General features: G+C 48.0%; 2 protein-coding genes across 2 annotated transcripts; both read right to left on the reverse strand.

The window, feature by feature from the left end:
- Window positions 1-5,830: 5,830 nt before the first annotated feature.
- Window positions 5,831-10,108, reverse strand: LOC132475284 (V-type proton ATPase 16 kDa proteolipid subunit c). Its single transcript, XM_060076325.1, has 3 exons — window positions 9,873-10,108; window positions 8,491-8,674; window positions 5,831-6,974 (listed from the first exon to the last, which is right to left on the reverse strand). The coding sequence occupies exons 1-3, from the start codon at window positions 9,943-9,945 to the stop codon at window positions 6,770-6,772; spliced, it is 462 nt and encodes a 153-aa protein (XP_059932308.1). The 5' UTR covers window positions 9,946-10,108; the 3' UTR covers window positions 5,831-6,769.
- A 1,059-nt stretch (window positions 10,109-11,167) lies between these two features.
- On the reverse strand, window positions 11,168-15,848 carry ypel3 (yippee-like 3). Its single transcript, XM_060076338.1, has 5 exons — window positions 15,460-15,848; window positions 14,306-14,424; window positions 13,800-13,843; window positions 12,665-12,773; window positions 11,168-12,266 (listed from the first exon to the last, which is right to left on the reverse strand). Exons 2-5 carry the CDS (start codon window positions 14,420-14,422, stop codon window positions 12,177-12,179), a joined length of 360 nt encoding a protein of 119 aa, XP_059932321.1. The 5' UTR covers window positions 14,423-14,424; window positions 15,460-15,848; the 3' UTR covers window positions 11,168-12,176.
- Window positions 15,849-15,907: the final 59 nt, after the last annotated feature.

Below are 15,907 nucleotides of genomic sequence, written 5' to 3' on the forward strand. Positions count from 1 at the left end.
TGCTTCTGCATGTTGACGACTGAGATACGTTATAATCTGCAGGTAATGGACTCCAGCCAAATAATGCAACTGAGTTTGAGGCAATGAAAGTAATAAAAAATGTATTAATAAAATGCAGACATGAAGAAATGCATTAATTTAATTCATATGTCACCACCTTCTTGATTCTTGAATGGCTTTCACAAAACGATCATTAGCCTACCTACTGATAGCTGTTTCGTGAAACCCGAGTTTCGTTTCTTCCCCTCCCAGTGATTGTCCGTCCCTTTTATGCCCTACAACCAAGGTTTCATTGTGTCTGAATAGATCAAAGTTGCAACCTTGCCCCAACTGGCACACCTTATTTTATGGGATACGAATATTAGAAAGCAAATACACTGGAAGACCTTACTGAAAATAACAGACAACTGTTGTGGTAAACATGCTAGATTGGGGGGCCCCAAACGAATGGAGGGGGGGGGGCTACATTTTTTTTTTTTTTTTAAGGAAATCGTAACTTGCTAAGCCAGACTATGAGTTGAAATAATTACTAATACAATTAGAAGTTGTCTTTAACTTGGACTCATTGTTTCCGAGAGCGCTGGCGGGAGGGGCTAGGGCTGAGGGGTAATTTAACGTTACATTTTCTGAATGGTCGCGTTGGCAACTTGGCACTCGGCGGGCAGAGTTAAGAAATAAGAGGAGACAAAGGAGGATTTGCAATAGGTTCTAATGTGCAATTGCCTGAGGACTGAAAAGGGTCAATTTCATGGATCCGAGACTAGAAACATGGAGAAGCAAAATCCACAAAGCAGACAGCATGGCTCCGTGCTTCTGCATGTTGACGACTGAGAGATGTTATAACCTGCAGGTGATGGACTCCAGCCAAATAATGCAACTGAGTTTGAGGCAATGAAAGTAATAAAAAATGGATTAATAAAATGCAGACATGAAGAAATGCATTAATTTAATTCATATGTCACCACCTTCTTGATTCTTGAATGGCTTTCACAAAACGATCATTCGCCTACCTACTGATAGCTGTTTCGTGAAACCCGAGTTTCGTTTCTTCCCCTCCCAGTGATTGTCCGTCCCTTGTGTGCCCCACAACCAAGGTTTCATTTTGTCTGAATATCAAAGTTGCAACCTTGCCCCAACTGGCACACCTTATTTTATGGGATACGAACATTAGAAAGCAAATACACTGGAAGACCTTACTGAAAATAACAGACAACTGTTGTGGTAATCATGCTAGATTGGGGGGCCCCAAACGAATGGAGGGGGGGGGGGGGCTAAGCCCCCCCAAGATGTTCAAAAGCCCCCCCCCCCTACAATATATTTTTTTTAAGGAAATCGTAACTTGCTAAGCCAGACTATGAGTTGAAATAATTACTAATACAATTAGAGGTTGTCTTTAACTCGGACTCATTGTTTCCGAGAGCGCTGGCGGGAGGGGCTAGGGCTGAGGGGTCATTTAACGTTACATTTTCTGAATGGTCGGGTTGGCAACTTGGCACTCGGCGGACAGAGTTAAGAAATAAGAGGATACAAAGGAGGATTTGCAGATCACAGAGGGAAATTGTAAATAGGTTCTAATGTGCAATTGCCTGAGGTCTACTTAAGGGAAAGGAAAGGATTCATCTACTGTAATTTTAGAGTAGCCGCCCTAGAATAAGTTAAACAACGTAGCTGCTAGCCTATGACAGCTTTCAGTCCCTGCAGATTGCTGTTATAATCAGCAATATTGTGAGTGACAAGTTACAACAAATGGCTTGGTGTCCCTAATGGTATATCAGTCAACTCATTGACCAGATGGATATACGAAGGTAGTTGAAGGTAGGCCTACTTGACGTGTGAGGGAGAAGAAGCAGAGCATGGTGAGTGGCAGAGAAGCTGATGCTGACGGAGCCTGCGAAGTCAGTCAAGATCTACTAGGCATACAGGTCGAGTTATTTTTACGTTCTTCCAACAAGTGGTCTTCTTGTGTCCATGAACTAACAACCAGCCAAAATGACTGTTTATTATTTCATCGCGTGTGCGCGAGGGTGTGTGTGTGTGTGTGTGTGTGTGTGTGTGTGTGTGTGTGTGTGTGTGTGTGTGTGTGTGTGTGTGTGTGTGTGTGTGTGTGTTCGCGCTCGCGTGTATGTTTGCGTCTCCCCCTCCCTAATGTGTCATGGAATGTGTCCGGGAGGGAATAATGAGGGTTTTTAGAAAGGTCAAAGATTGATAAAGGGTGGGATTACAATAGGGGATTAATAAGGACGTTTAATAAATTAAAGTAAGACATGATGATAAATATGCTATACTCGTCTCTACTGTAGTAAGTTGTGAATTAAAGAACCACTTTAAAGATGTGACGAAAAGATTTTGGCGAGCACATGCATTTCGGAGACTGCTAGGCCCCCCAGCCACTAGCTTGTGACGGCCCTGCATGGATTGGTATCAATATTGTAACCACTGGTGAGATATTTATATAAAACTGGTGATGGCCCAAAAAAAGAGATAACGTCTTTTTGGAATGAAACCCCCTATGATTCATTCATGCCATATATTGCTAAACAAACTGTCTAAGTGACACATAGAAGTCTGTCAGTGATGTTCAGACCCACTACATGAAGCAGTAGGGGAGACCGGGTATGGTTGTAAAACCTAAAAAACCTGAAACCTAAACTTCAAACACTCAAGAATCAGCTTGCAATGTAAGATCCAGCATCTCCTCTTCCCAAGTCGTCAAATGTGAGGTTTTTTAATAAATAATTGGTAGTTGTGGAGTGTGTGTTGTTGATAGCTGGTTTACAGCCTCACCTGGCCTGAGTCAGACTAATTAGACTCTGGCTGGGTGGGGGGGCTGCACACCTGTGGTGCAGAGCAACCATGGCACCCAGGAAAAACCAGCTATCACCACACACACACACACACACACACACTCAGGAGGGAGCTACTGCTGTCGGGGCAGCTTGTAACACCAGCTCGGGGAATACCACCTGCCACCTTAAACAAAAGGTATATTTAATCCAACATCTACCTGTGTCTCAGAGGGCCCCAGGAAAAGCCACTAAGGTGGCGTGTGGCAGAGGTAAACTGCCGGCGTTGAGGTGGCTGTTGGTTCCAGTGCGGGTTTGGGCAGCCCTTCCGTGTCCCTTCCTGGTCAGAGGGGCCCCACGTTGGGCGCCAGTGTGGCAGGGTCGCTCCTGACCACACGCCACCTAATTGGCTTTTCCTGGGGCCCTCCGACAGAGGACACGGGTAGATGTTTTCATATGCTTTTATTGCACCACAGGTGTGCAGTCCCACCCAATCAGTCTGACTCAGGCCCGGTGAGGCTGTAAACCAGCTATCAACACACTCCACACACAACCTCCACAGTAGTAAAAGTAGTAGTATTAGTAGTAAAAATTGTTACATGGGGGATGGAGAAAGCATGGGGGCTCGTGAGGAGGGCAGAGTATGGGCAGTTTTATTTTTCACCCTTATTCTGGCTCACGCTTGCTTTTTTACTTTATCCAGAGAAACATTTGTTGTTAATGATCGAGTTCAAAATTGCCAAGATGGAGGAGTGGGGTAGATGAATTTTAACTTTTAGGGACAGATCATTTGTGCTGATGACAGCGCATATAGTGGGAGACCAACGGTGTGATAATTATAATTGTTATTATATTATTATATATTTTTGGGGATAAAATAAGAGAGATGACTAACTGTCATGTCATCGCTCTTATTTTATCCCCAAAAACGCAGCTGATCGGACGCATCACACGATTCGGAAGCATGCATCATGCCTTAACTGTAAACACAACTACACTACAGAATGCTGATTTGTGGGATTTTAAAAACTGATTCTTATTCTTTTTTTTCAAAAATGCATTGGGCAGAGAAGGGAGACTAGCGTTGCTCACGGGTTGGAAGGAAAGGGAGAAAAGGGGACAGAGCTAGTTGCCAGTGGAAGCGATGTCTGGGATGCAGAGACAGCTTCACGCTACCAGTGTCTGTCTCGTACGGTGTGGAATGAGAGCTCGTGGCACTATTGCGCAAGTACGCCTGCGTGCTTGCTGCGCAATAGCATACTGCCCGACAAGGCAGTATCGGTGTCAAATCTGTCCGTGGGAAAAGTAACGTTGCGCTAGGGTGGCCGTGGTATGCGGTGTTACCGGTGTTACCGGTGTTGAGGACACCGGCCACACGATCCGTTCCGCACACTGCAGTGGAAATGGCACATTTCACATAGGCTACAACTTCGCTCACGGTCACTCGGCAAAGCGATGAGCTGAAACCGATCAAACAGGACATCAAAGCACCCCAGCAGTAAGTGTCTAACCTTACAATGTCCCGCCGTGCTCATCATATACTACCTGCAGAGAACAATATAACACAATATATTACACACAGACCACACACAGAAGTCACTGCTACAGGGCAACTGAGAAACACAAGTCACTGCCTGGTCCCATTAAAGTTGAAGTTGCTGATTACTTCCGACATAAGATCACTCAGTAAGTTCCACTCAACTGGTCCACTTAATCAACGGCTGATTAAAATCCTATTTTTTTCCCCCGGTGCCCTTTAGTTTCTAGAGAATGCTAAATAAAACTAAAAAAAAAATGCAAAAAATAAAATAATGTGTAACAAAACCAACGCCGTCATGAGTACTCACTGATAACAGCAGGTTTGACCGCTCGGCGACCATCTCCTGTGGGCCCAACTCAGCAGGAGGGCATGTACAGGGCCGGCCTGTCTCTGGGCGGCGGGGACGCAAGGAGCCGCCGTCTGATGGTCCACTCCAGAGGTGCTGTTCGCCACCTGCCCGTCATCCACTCGACGGTACAAAAGGACCGCAAGCTCTACCGCGTCTACAAGACGCCCAGCGCACCTCCCTCACCTCCTTCACTAGGCTGGGTTCACCCTAAGCTCCATCACCAGGCTGGGGACTGCCCTCACCTCCATCACTAGGCTGGGGAGCCTCCCTAAGCTCCATCACTGGGCTGGGTTCGCCCTAAGCTCCATCACTAGGCTGGGGACTGCCCAAAGCTCCATCACTGGGCTGGGTTCGCCCTAAGCTCCATCACCAGGCTGGGGACTGCCCTCACCTCCATCACCAGGCTGGGGACTGCCCTCACCTCCATCACTAGGCTGGGGAGCCTCCCTAAGCTCCATCACTGGGCTGGGGAGCCTCCCTAAGCTCAATCACTAGGCTGGGGAGCCTCCCTAAGCTCCATCACTGGGCTGGGGAGCCTCCCTAAGCTCCATCACTAGGCTGGGGACTGCCCAAAGCTCCATCACTGGGCTGGGTTCGCCCTAAGCTCCATCACTGGGCTGGGGAGCCTCCCAAAGCTCCATCACTGGGCTGGGTTCGCCCTAAGCTCCATCACTGGGCTGGGTTCGCCCTAAGCTCCATCACTGGGCTGGGTTCGCCCTAAGCTCCATCACTAGGCTTCCCAGGCGACCGGGCAGTTTTCTTCTCTTACTCAGGTTTACTTTTACCGTCAGGCTTGTTGGGCACATTTTACTTTTAATGGTTTTACTTCATAAAATATAAGTACTTTCAGACCAACTATCCTGATTTAAACATTGTATTTGAGAAAGTCAAGAGGCCTTTTGTATTTTGCTTGCTTTAAAGAGAGCAGGTTCCCCCATCACGTGGTCCCGGTACCTACTCAGTTTGAGTTTGCGTCGTCAGCTGGTCTCCGTGGGGTTCTCAGAGCCTCCTCATCCCCAGAAGATCCATCTACCTGCAGGAAGATTACACCCTTTCTGAAATCAACTCAAGGAAAAGGTCTGAAAGGACTAATGAGTGAACTACTCATCAGTTGGTGTGTTGCAATACTTTTCCAGAGACAATGTTGAACCATCAGACTTAAGGAGGTTGAGATTTATTTGGAAATCTGACAGGCATAGCCCAACAGCAAGCTCTCACCTTGAACAGAAATCAAGACAGCAGCACTACAGGTAAACGGTACTAGTGTTTGAGAATGTCAAATTCATAAACATCATTTTCCACTTGCACACCGTATATTCACACTCAGATCTGGTAAAACAAACACACAAACAAACAAATGCAGTTAACTGTACTGTATGTCACACCTGGACTTCTCAAATAGACCACACAACATTCAGAGCAAATCAAGCACTTGGAACACTTACCCAGAGTGCATCTCACCTAACTATACACAGATCATTTATATATGGATATGCATATAGGGTATTCAATAAACATTATGTCCATTTAAACAGTTTCATTAACAATTCAAAATCTTTTAGAATTCATAAATAGTGAAAAAATAAACAAAAATAGTTAATGTCTTGACAGGTCACAATGTGATTTAAATATGGTCCCAAAAAAAACACCACGAATAGAAAAAGGAAAAGAATGTGCGTGATTGGTACAGCCAACTCTTCAGACATTTAGAATGATAACCAGAACAAAAAGGAGTAGGAAAAGGCTAGAGAGAAGGGGTAACATAGTCACTCACAGTACTGACTGGGGGGGGGGGTCAACTACACTCACGATGGAAGGATCTGGACCACTGTACAGGCAAGAACACACCATAATCTTTCGGAGACCGCCTACACATCATCCCAAAACAAACCCGGCCAATACTTAAGCGCCCATCGAGATGTACAAGGCCTGACGCCAGCGACGGACGGGGGCAGCAGAAACACCACCCAGGGGGGTGGTGCCGGTGACCACGCCGCCCAGCGCCGCCCGACAGACCGCAGGCTGTTCTGGAATGAGGTGGACGTCTCCCGTCTGTTCTTGCGGCGTTGAGGTGGGATGGGTGACGGCGGGGAGCCTCTACTTGGTGGAGAGGATGAGCGCCACGATGAGGCCGTACAGCCCCAGGACCTCGGCGAAGATCAGGATCAGGATCATGCCCACGAACAGCCGGGGCTGCTGGGCCGTGCCCCGCACGCCCGCGTCCCCCACGATGCCAATGGCGAAGCCGGCGGCCAGGCCGCTGAGGCCCACGCTGAGACCGGCCCCCAGGTGGAGGAAGCTCCTGGGGGGGGGAGGGGACAGAAACAGGGGGTCACACCCTAATGTAAAGGCCGCTGCAGCACACGTCTTGACAGGTCACCGTTGTGTGCTGCTCGCACAAAACTGACCCGTCGAGACGTGTGTGCTAGCACACAACCAGTGAATCAGCGCAATGTGCGAGACTAGCTCTGCAGAACGTACACGCTACTGTGTAGTTGGCAGTGGTCTTCGCAAATTTTCTGCCGAACGGGTCAGACGAGAGGCAACGGAGTGGTTGATAAAGGCACGTTGCCTTTGGTTTGAGTGTAGGAGGTGTGTGGTCCCCTTAAGAGACTGGGTTCACATCATTATGTTAGAGGCTAGGAAGCAGGATGTTTTCAAAAGACTCGGCCAGTATTTTATACCTTCTGAATGTCGCAAGATATACATTTATGTAGAGATATCAGAGGGTATAGTATATGATGTTACTGGTGTAAAAAATACTTCCTAAAAGCCAAGCTGCAGGGGATGGAAGTAATAATGGAAAAATAATCGATTCTTCGATGCATCGTGATTCTCTCTAGAACTAATCCGTCTCGATGCAGATAAATTAATAATCGGAATTTTAAAAAAAATCAGATTTTTTTTATTTGTTCGCCTGCTGCAACATTCTGTTCACCAGAGAGGAATCATTTTAAAATGATTTAATTTATCTTAAGTGTGTATTGGCCAATCTGAGTTGTCTTGACACAATTGCGATTCAGCCTACGCACAAGAACTCCTTCTAATTCAAGAGCAGCTTTTTCTTTAATGACATAGAAAACAAAGATTAGAAATAAAAAACTTTTTTATTTTTACATACATCCATATTGTGTTGTAATGCAAGCTGCATTGATTATTGCATTGTTCATAGAAAGTCATCTTTGTGACAAAAGCTTTTTCTCTAATAAAATATTGGGTAAGTTAATTCATCTGTTGATGTCTTTAATGATCATCACAAACGTAGGAAGTGATCAGCAAACCCAGATGTATAATACATATATTTTTGAAAATCACGCATGGAAATGTACATAAAAAAAATTGTTGCATCGAGACGCATCATTAATCGTTTTAGAATCGAAACGTTGACCTCATAATCGAATCGAATCGTGAGGTGCCAAGAGATTCCCATCCCTATCCTATGGGTAATAAGTATTCATTTAAATGCCTAATACACTTCAATCTTTACATTGCATAACTAGCCCTGTAACTGCAGTCGCCATCTTTCTCACACCAGCTGGCTGTTCCACCTGTAAAGACTGACCTCTGGTGGCACATGCTGTGAACTACAGTACATCTTCGCACTACAGAACTCCACCTCCACCCAGCACACCCCCTAAATACAGTACACCAGCCACCAGTTGAACAGAAAGAGGCGTGTCTGTGTGTAACCACTTGTTACAGCCCAGGGCCTTGCATTGAAGACCTCCAGCCTTGTTTTACACTAAGGACTTGTTTCAGAAATGAGTCCCTGGACTCGCGTATCGGACTCATGGACGGGCTTTGGTGGGCGCTCTTACTTGTAGAGGGTGATGTTGTCAGCGATGTTGTTGGCAATCAGCACGGCCACCACCAGTCCGTAGATGGCGATGATCCCCGCCATGACCACGGGGATGATGGACTTCATGATGAGCTCCGGACGCATCACCGACATGGCCGCGATGCCCGTGCCGCTCTTTGCCGTGCCGTATGCCGCGCCCAGGGCTGGAGAGACAAGAGGAGGGACATGAGACACAGAGGAGAGAGACGAAGAGGGACAGGGAGGAGAGACAGGAGACATAGAGGACAGAGACGAAGAGGGAGACGAGGAGAGACAGGAGACCGACACGAGAAGACACACAGAGGAGGAGACGGGAGACGGAGGAGAGAGACCCATGACAGACGCGGAGGAGAGCGACAGGAGAGACACAGACACGGAGGAGACATGAGACACCACAGTCTATTTAGCACCAAGGGCGGCTGGACCAGTACAGCAACAATTGCGATAGTGTAATGTAATGTCCTCTTCCAGAGGGTGAAAAGATCAACGGACAAACAGAAGCTTTAATATCTAAAAGGTAGGCTATCTCAGTGGGAAGCTGCGTGTCACGTGACCCCCTATGGAGGAGCCTTACCGGGACCGTGGAACCACGGGAACATTTGACCCGCGGCCAGCCAAGGGGCTGTTCTCAGCACAATGACTGAACGGCAAAAGGACAACTGCAAAAGCGGATCGTTTCTCATTTATAACTCCTCGATGTTGTCTGCCTCATAATCCGCGTCTCTGGACCCGCACGTGATCACGTGGACAGGCGCCTTGAGCTGCGAGCGACGCGACACGCAAACCCGCTCGTTATATCGGCCCCATTCTACACTTGATCAACGAGACAGCCTTCGGTCTGAGATGTCATTCAAGCACAAGAACCCATTTCCAAATGAGGTGCTCAAATCGAGTCGTGGACGTGAGGGGGCCTAGGAGGCTCGCCCAGTAGGCCTGACGTCGACAGCCTTCACGTCTCCATTCACCCAGTGAACCATTTAACACAATTTTCCATGCCACATGGATAGACCTATGCCTTTTATGACCTCCGACCGATAATAACCGTACAGGAGGTCGATGTGAGCTCTCCAAGGCCGAGAGCCGCGTACAGGATGGACCAGATCCCTTCCCCCGCCTCATCGCCGGCAGGTGTGCGAGTGACAGTAAGCCTGCATCTGAATAATCACCTCCGACCGGGACCCACAGCCATATCTTCGCCTGTACACGCTCTCTCGTCCCAGGACATCTCACACAGCCCGGGTTACAATTACAGAATAAATCATTAGACCACCATGGCCGAGGAGGCTCCACGGAGGCCCGAGGATGCTCCGACCCACAACTGAACACCATGGCCGAGGAGGCCCTGAGAAGGCTGAGACTCACCGCTGAACACCATGGCCGAGGAGGCTCCCATCACGGCGAAGAACGAGGCGTACTCGGGGCTGGAGGAAGACATTCTCTCTGTGGTTGGAGTTCAGCTACGAGTGAGTCGTGTCCGTCCTGAAGTCCCACGGCCGCCGAGCTGCTAGGAGAGGAGAGACGAACAGCTGATACAGACCACCGGTGGACCAGAGGAAAATGGCGAAATGGAAAAAGTCACATGATCCGCTATGTTGGACGAGTCCATGTGGTGGACACGGAGGGGACCGATATCAGTACAGTCGTGTTTTCTCCTCGCCTGTTTGCTTCACCTGATTTCTGTATCGTTCCAGTGTGTTTGACCGACGGGCGAATAGATGAACATGAGGTTTGGACGTGGTGGTACATGTAGGTAGCAGTTGGTTCGTTCATGGTTGGACGAGTGGAGTTGGTATGTTCTGCTGCATGTCACTTGCTTGTAGTTGAAATGTTGCATCGGAATACTGTGCAGATATGCATCAAATAGGTTTATAACCAGCCAGGATGATAACCTTACAAATATTTGAGATGACATCCATTTATGTGGGTTTGTACACAAAAACATAGTGACGTTATTATCTTCCCGATATAAGAGGTCAAATGTTATTGTACCCGTCGACTCCTGCTAGATGGCGCTATTGTGCTTCTTTAAATAGCGGTGGATTTACTCAAAAACATATTACATTGTGTATTTTTGATGCCACTATCCAGATATTGAAAATAACGTTGTGGAACTGGAAACATTGGTTTTCCAAAGGTAACACATTATGCTGGGGGACCTCATGGAAGGATGAGTTCTACACGGTGTTCCCATGACTGTTGTCAGGCGCTCAGAGCTCCATATGGAGCGCATCATGGGACTTCACCAGGAGCTCCATCATGGAGCTCATCATGGGACTTCACCAGAGCTGTATCATGGGACTTCAGGATCTCTTCAGACTTTAAAATCCCGTTGTCTTTCCCGTCTCTAACATTTTAAAATTCGTATTATTCCATCACCTTAGAATCGATTCATTCAACATGCAAAATAGCCGATGCATAAAGGTATATCATTTTATATTTAATCTCATTCATATTATTCGTATGTTGCAGCGATCCACATATTGCCATCCCTATATTCAATGGTTGGACTCACGACCTGCAGGCGAACAGCGAACTCTGCTGGACAATCAATGTACTGTCACACTCCGATAAATAAGGTATAGTTTGGGGTTAGATACCCCGTTCTGACATCAGGATCAGATATTCCACGCCTGCCAAATCCCATGAAAAACAAAGTGTTGGTTAAAATATCCACTTTAATGAATGTAGCCGACATTAAAAATCAACATAAATATGCTAAAGTCCAAACATTTGCAGTCTTACCGATTTAACATAATCAGGTGAATGCTCTCCATGTTATGTAACTCACATGACTTATGATTGACAACATCAACACAAGAGTAAAAGAGTTCTATTTCCGATGTCCCCAGAGGAGGCTGTGAGCGTGTTCCCTGCTGCAGCGCACAACACTTCATTCTACTAGGTCTCCCACGGGCAGACGACCCTCCCCATCCACGTCGGCTCAGCCGCGGCAGAGACCTCAACGTTTAACATTCCTTTGATACACTTTGATTTAAAAAATTGATTACAAAACAGCAATGCAAAAAGAAAGAAGGAGAATCGACAGAATATTCCGTGAACCTGCTCACGATCGCCCAGGTGGATCCGACATCCGCCCAGCGGGCTTTTAAGAGGTGCACCACCAGCGCACCTGCTAAATAACAAAAAATAAGCCTGCATTCGAACCCAGCTTGTACGAAGATTAAATGATTCAATGTTTTAAATCCTTAGATGACGTCACTCCCGCAGAGTGAGACTATCCACTCTACACGCACGCGCACACACACATGCATACACGCACGCACGCACACACACACACCGTGTGTGTGTGTGTGTGTGTGTCTCCATCACCCGGTCTTTCTCTCACTGGCCTCCACGCGGTTCCCGGTCCCAGCGATACTATTGAATTAGGTCAAGACAAGCAAATGTGCTCCGGTGGTCGTTGGACTATACAATACACATGGACGGTGAAAGGGTATATATATATATAGAGATATATCTCGCATCACATGCTACTCTCGGGAAAGCTGTAGGAGGTGAAAGGGGGGCGGGGCATGGCGCGAGCGCCCGGCTTGTGGGCGGAGCTGCTGATGAAGCGACACTGAAACCCTTTTTTAAGGTCGAAGGGGGTGGAGCTTTGAGGGGGCGAGGTGGGGGCGAGAGGCGTGCCTCCCCGCGGCCCCGCCCTCAGTCCCAGCCGTTGTCCTTGATCATGTGGGACAGCTCGATGATGAACTTCCCCTCCTTGTACTTCTGGCTCAGCTCGAAGGCTTGCTCCTGGGGAGGGAAGGTGGGGGGGAAGGGGATGGAGAACATTGGGTCAAAGACTGAAAGGGTGTCCAGCTGTACTCTAGGGCTGGACGATTATTACTAAATAAAGATGTTATAATATCATTATTACCAAATAAAGATGTAATAATATCAATTCATGCATCAATTCATCTCTACACATAAGCCTATAAAGGAAACAGCAGTATATATGTTGACTGATTCCAATGGTCTGTTGTTCATACTTTAGAATGATATAATGCTTGTTGGGTGAATAATACGGATCGTAAGGAACTATAAAAAGAAAAATCGCATACTAAATCACAATTGCAATATTGGTCTAAATAAATCCCAATTCGATTATTTCCCCAAATCGCTCCGCCCTAACGCGGCCCGGCGCCACTCACGTATTTCCAGCCCAGGGTGGTGTGACAGTTCTCACAGTAGATGTCGGCCACGGCGTGGAGCCCCGTCAGCAGCAGTCTCTCCTCCGCCGGCCCGCAGCCCACGTTCACGCTGCAACGCGCCCACAGAACACCCTCAGACAGAGCTCGGTCTACTGGTCACCTCTGTTTGTGTTTAGGTTTCGCTTTCTCTCTTGTTGACACAGTGAGTAGCGTCGTTTCGCAAGAAGCAGAATATCTCTCCGTCCAAACCCTGATTGATTTAGAATGCTGGAATGAATCATTCTTTCACAATACATTTGTTGTCCTGGAAGACGGAGGGTCCTTCGAATAGAGACGTACTGACCAAGGGAGAGGGGGGGCTCACCCAGGGAGGGGGTGACTGACCCAGGGAGGGGGTACTGACCCAGGGAGGGGGTACTGAACCAGGGAGGGGGGTACTGAACCAGGGAGGGGGGTACTGAACCAGGGAGGGGGGTAGTGACCCAGGGAGGGGGGTAGTGACCCAGGGAGGGGGGTACTACTGACCCAGGGAGGGGGGATACTCGCCCAGGGAGGGGGCTGCTGTCCCGGGGAGGGATTGACTAACTGGGGTTGACATCTCACTTCAAGGTCCATTCTGTTACGCAACCTTGGTTGCGTAAACAAAAGCTAAATAAAGCTCCAACTACAGATTCCCTGTTTACAAATGTTGCTGGTTTCTAGGCGATTATAAAAAGGCATGCATGTTAGAGAATGACTTTTATTCAGGGAATTTGACTCCCAAAGAGGAGTCGTTCTTTTGTCCCGCCGGGCTCTGTGGCTTCATGTTGACACTAGAATGCATTCAGCACTCATCTATTCTCAGACACCCTCGCTCGCTGGTGTGTATCACGAGACAGGGGTTGACAAACCATCCAGGCATTGTGGACTTTGACCCTGTGGGTCGGGGTGAACGCTAGACCCCTTGCTTCACTAGGTGTGGGTCGGGCGGGGTGAACGCTAGTTCCATTATCTTCACTAGGCGTGGATCACAGAATTCCCCACAGCTCCGCCTCCCTCACCCGTAGACACGGTTCGAGGTAGCCATGGTGACCCAGAGGAGTCTTCACAGGTACAGACAAGGTGTGGGGAGGGAGGGAGCAGCTGAGATACTCACACAGAGTTGAAGAGGTAGGCTCGTCCCTGGCTCCCCTGGAAAGACTGGAGAAGACAGAGAGGAGGTCACAACCATGGGAGTGAAAACATGACGCTCAACATGGCCGTGGCACGTGGGCCTGCCACACACATCGCTGCTCTTCAAGGAGGTCGGGTTACCTCTTCTGCTGGCCAACATGTGGAATGGTCAGCTGAATGAAAAGGTTAGTTGGATGAAGGGGTTCGTTTTTAGTTAGATGAAGGGGTTGGGTTGGATGAAGGGGTGAGCTGGATGAAGGGCATAGCGGGATGAAGGGGTTATTGGGCCTGTGCACAAACAGCTTTAAGCGCAGCACATCCATGGGCCACCATCATCATCATCATCATCATCATCATCATCATCAACATCGCACACACTAAGTGAGGCAGCTGAGGTTTTGGCAGCCGGTCTGCAGCGTGTTTCCACGACGACGGTTACTCTCCGTGGAGTCAGGCAGAAGGCTGGGCGGCGGGGCGAGGGCGACTGACCTTGGAGATGAGGTCGTCATGGTTGGCCAGGTGTGCGCGGCAGTGGACACAGCTGTAGCGACGGTGGCAGGAGTCCAGGTAGGCCTGGAAGGTCTTGGCCTTGGTCAGCTTCACCATGTCTGAGGAGACGATGAGAGAGGATAACCGTCACATGACACTCAGAGCCTTCTGAAACACGGCCCGATGCACGGAGACTTCTTGATGAAGGGTCTTTAGTCTTTTTTTACAAAACAATAACAAAAAGAGTTGTTATCCTCACTATCTCTGTTGTGTACGGGGAATGGGTTAACCCAGCAAATGTTAGTGCTCGGCACTTGGTTCTATGAACATCCTTAGTGTACCGACAGAGATATATATAGTTGTTTCTCTTTCTTCTGATCAACGTACTTATTGTAAGTCGCTTTGGATAAAAGTGTCTGCGAAATGCCCTGAATGTAAATGTTGCTTTGTGAAGACCTGATCAATCTATCATGCTTGGCATTGAAAAGGCATCGCAATGCTCTATGACAGTTGTTCTGATTTTTCATCAAAGTACCCCTTTGACCGGAACAAAACATTTAATAAATGCACTAAATGTAAATGTTGGGAATTCTCCAACTTTATAAACAGTTCACCCGTAGTAATAGAGTAGAAGCAGACCAGCTGTAGGCCTCTGTACCACACAACACTGTTCTCCACATCCATTAGTCTGATCACAAAGGGTTCCTATCTGTAAGTGCAATTGGCTCGTATTTGCCTATGTGAAAATACTCGTACCCGGTCGACTGCCACACGACCTTAATCTCAAAATGCACCGAGAAGTCTTCCTGGTCGAGCGGCTGTTACAACAGCCTATAAGAGCATGAGCCTGTCTAATTTTAGTCTACTTTAATTTGCGAAACCCGGATTAGTACATTTCCCTTGTGGCATTTTACTGTATTACATGCGATGCGACCCCCTGCAAAGTCAATATCTCGTCTCCAACACAACAACAGTCGGTCACATGAGACCCCCCTCCATGCTTTAATGTCATAACTAATTCCGATATGTGCTGTAGCTAAGCTCCGACATGCATGCAACATCTAGCATCTATCACGGGGGTGGATTGTTTCCCTGCTGCAGGCAGCGAGGTCAGATGCGCATTGCAGGAGGTTCCTTGTTCGCTTCCTACTGACCGGATAGTGGGGTCTTCACCCGGATAGTGGGGTCTTCACGGTGGGGCTTCGTGGGTTAGCTGACCGTCATCCGATGGACTGTTAAGCCGTCTGGAGAAACACGGGGACCCTGCGGGGAGCTGCTTGTTCCTGGGGGGGGCAGACCATGCGCTGCGGATCCACACATAAAGGATCGCTCGGGAGTCGATCCCTCCAACAGATCCCTCAGCCCCTTCACACCCCTGGCTCACAGATCTGGTCCAACTCGAAACTCACTTCGATGTCGTTATTTAATTAATATTTCAACGTCGTCTCGCTCGAGAAAGGTTATTTTCGCGGCCGTGGCGGGAGAAAAAAATATCCTTGTTTACCAAAACACAGACTGGCGGAAGTGCGTCTGCGCCACCTAGTGCAAAACACATCTCAGCCGACCAATAGCATTCGAAGATTTGATAGACGGAATATAGGT

This window comes from Gadus macrocephalus, chromosome 2, assembly GCF_031168955.1.
Source record: "Gadus macrocephalus chromosome 2, ASM3116895v1".
Taxonomy (NCBI): Eukaryota; Metazoa; Chordata; class Actinopteri; order Gadiformes; family Gadidae; genus Gadus; species Gadus macrocephalus.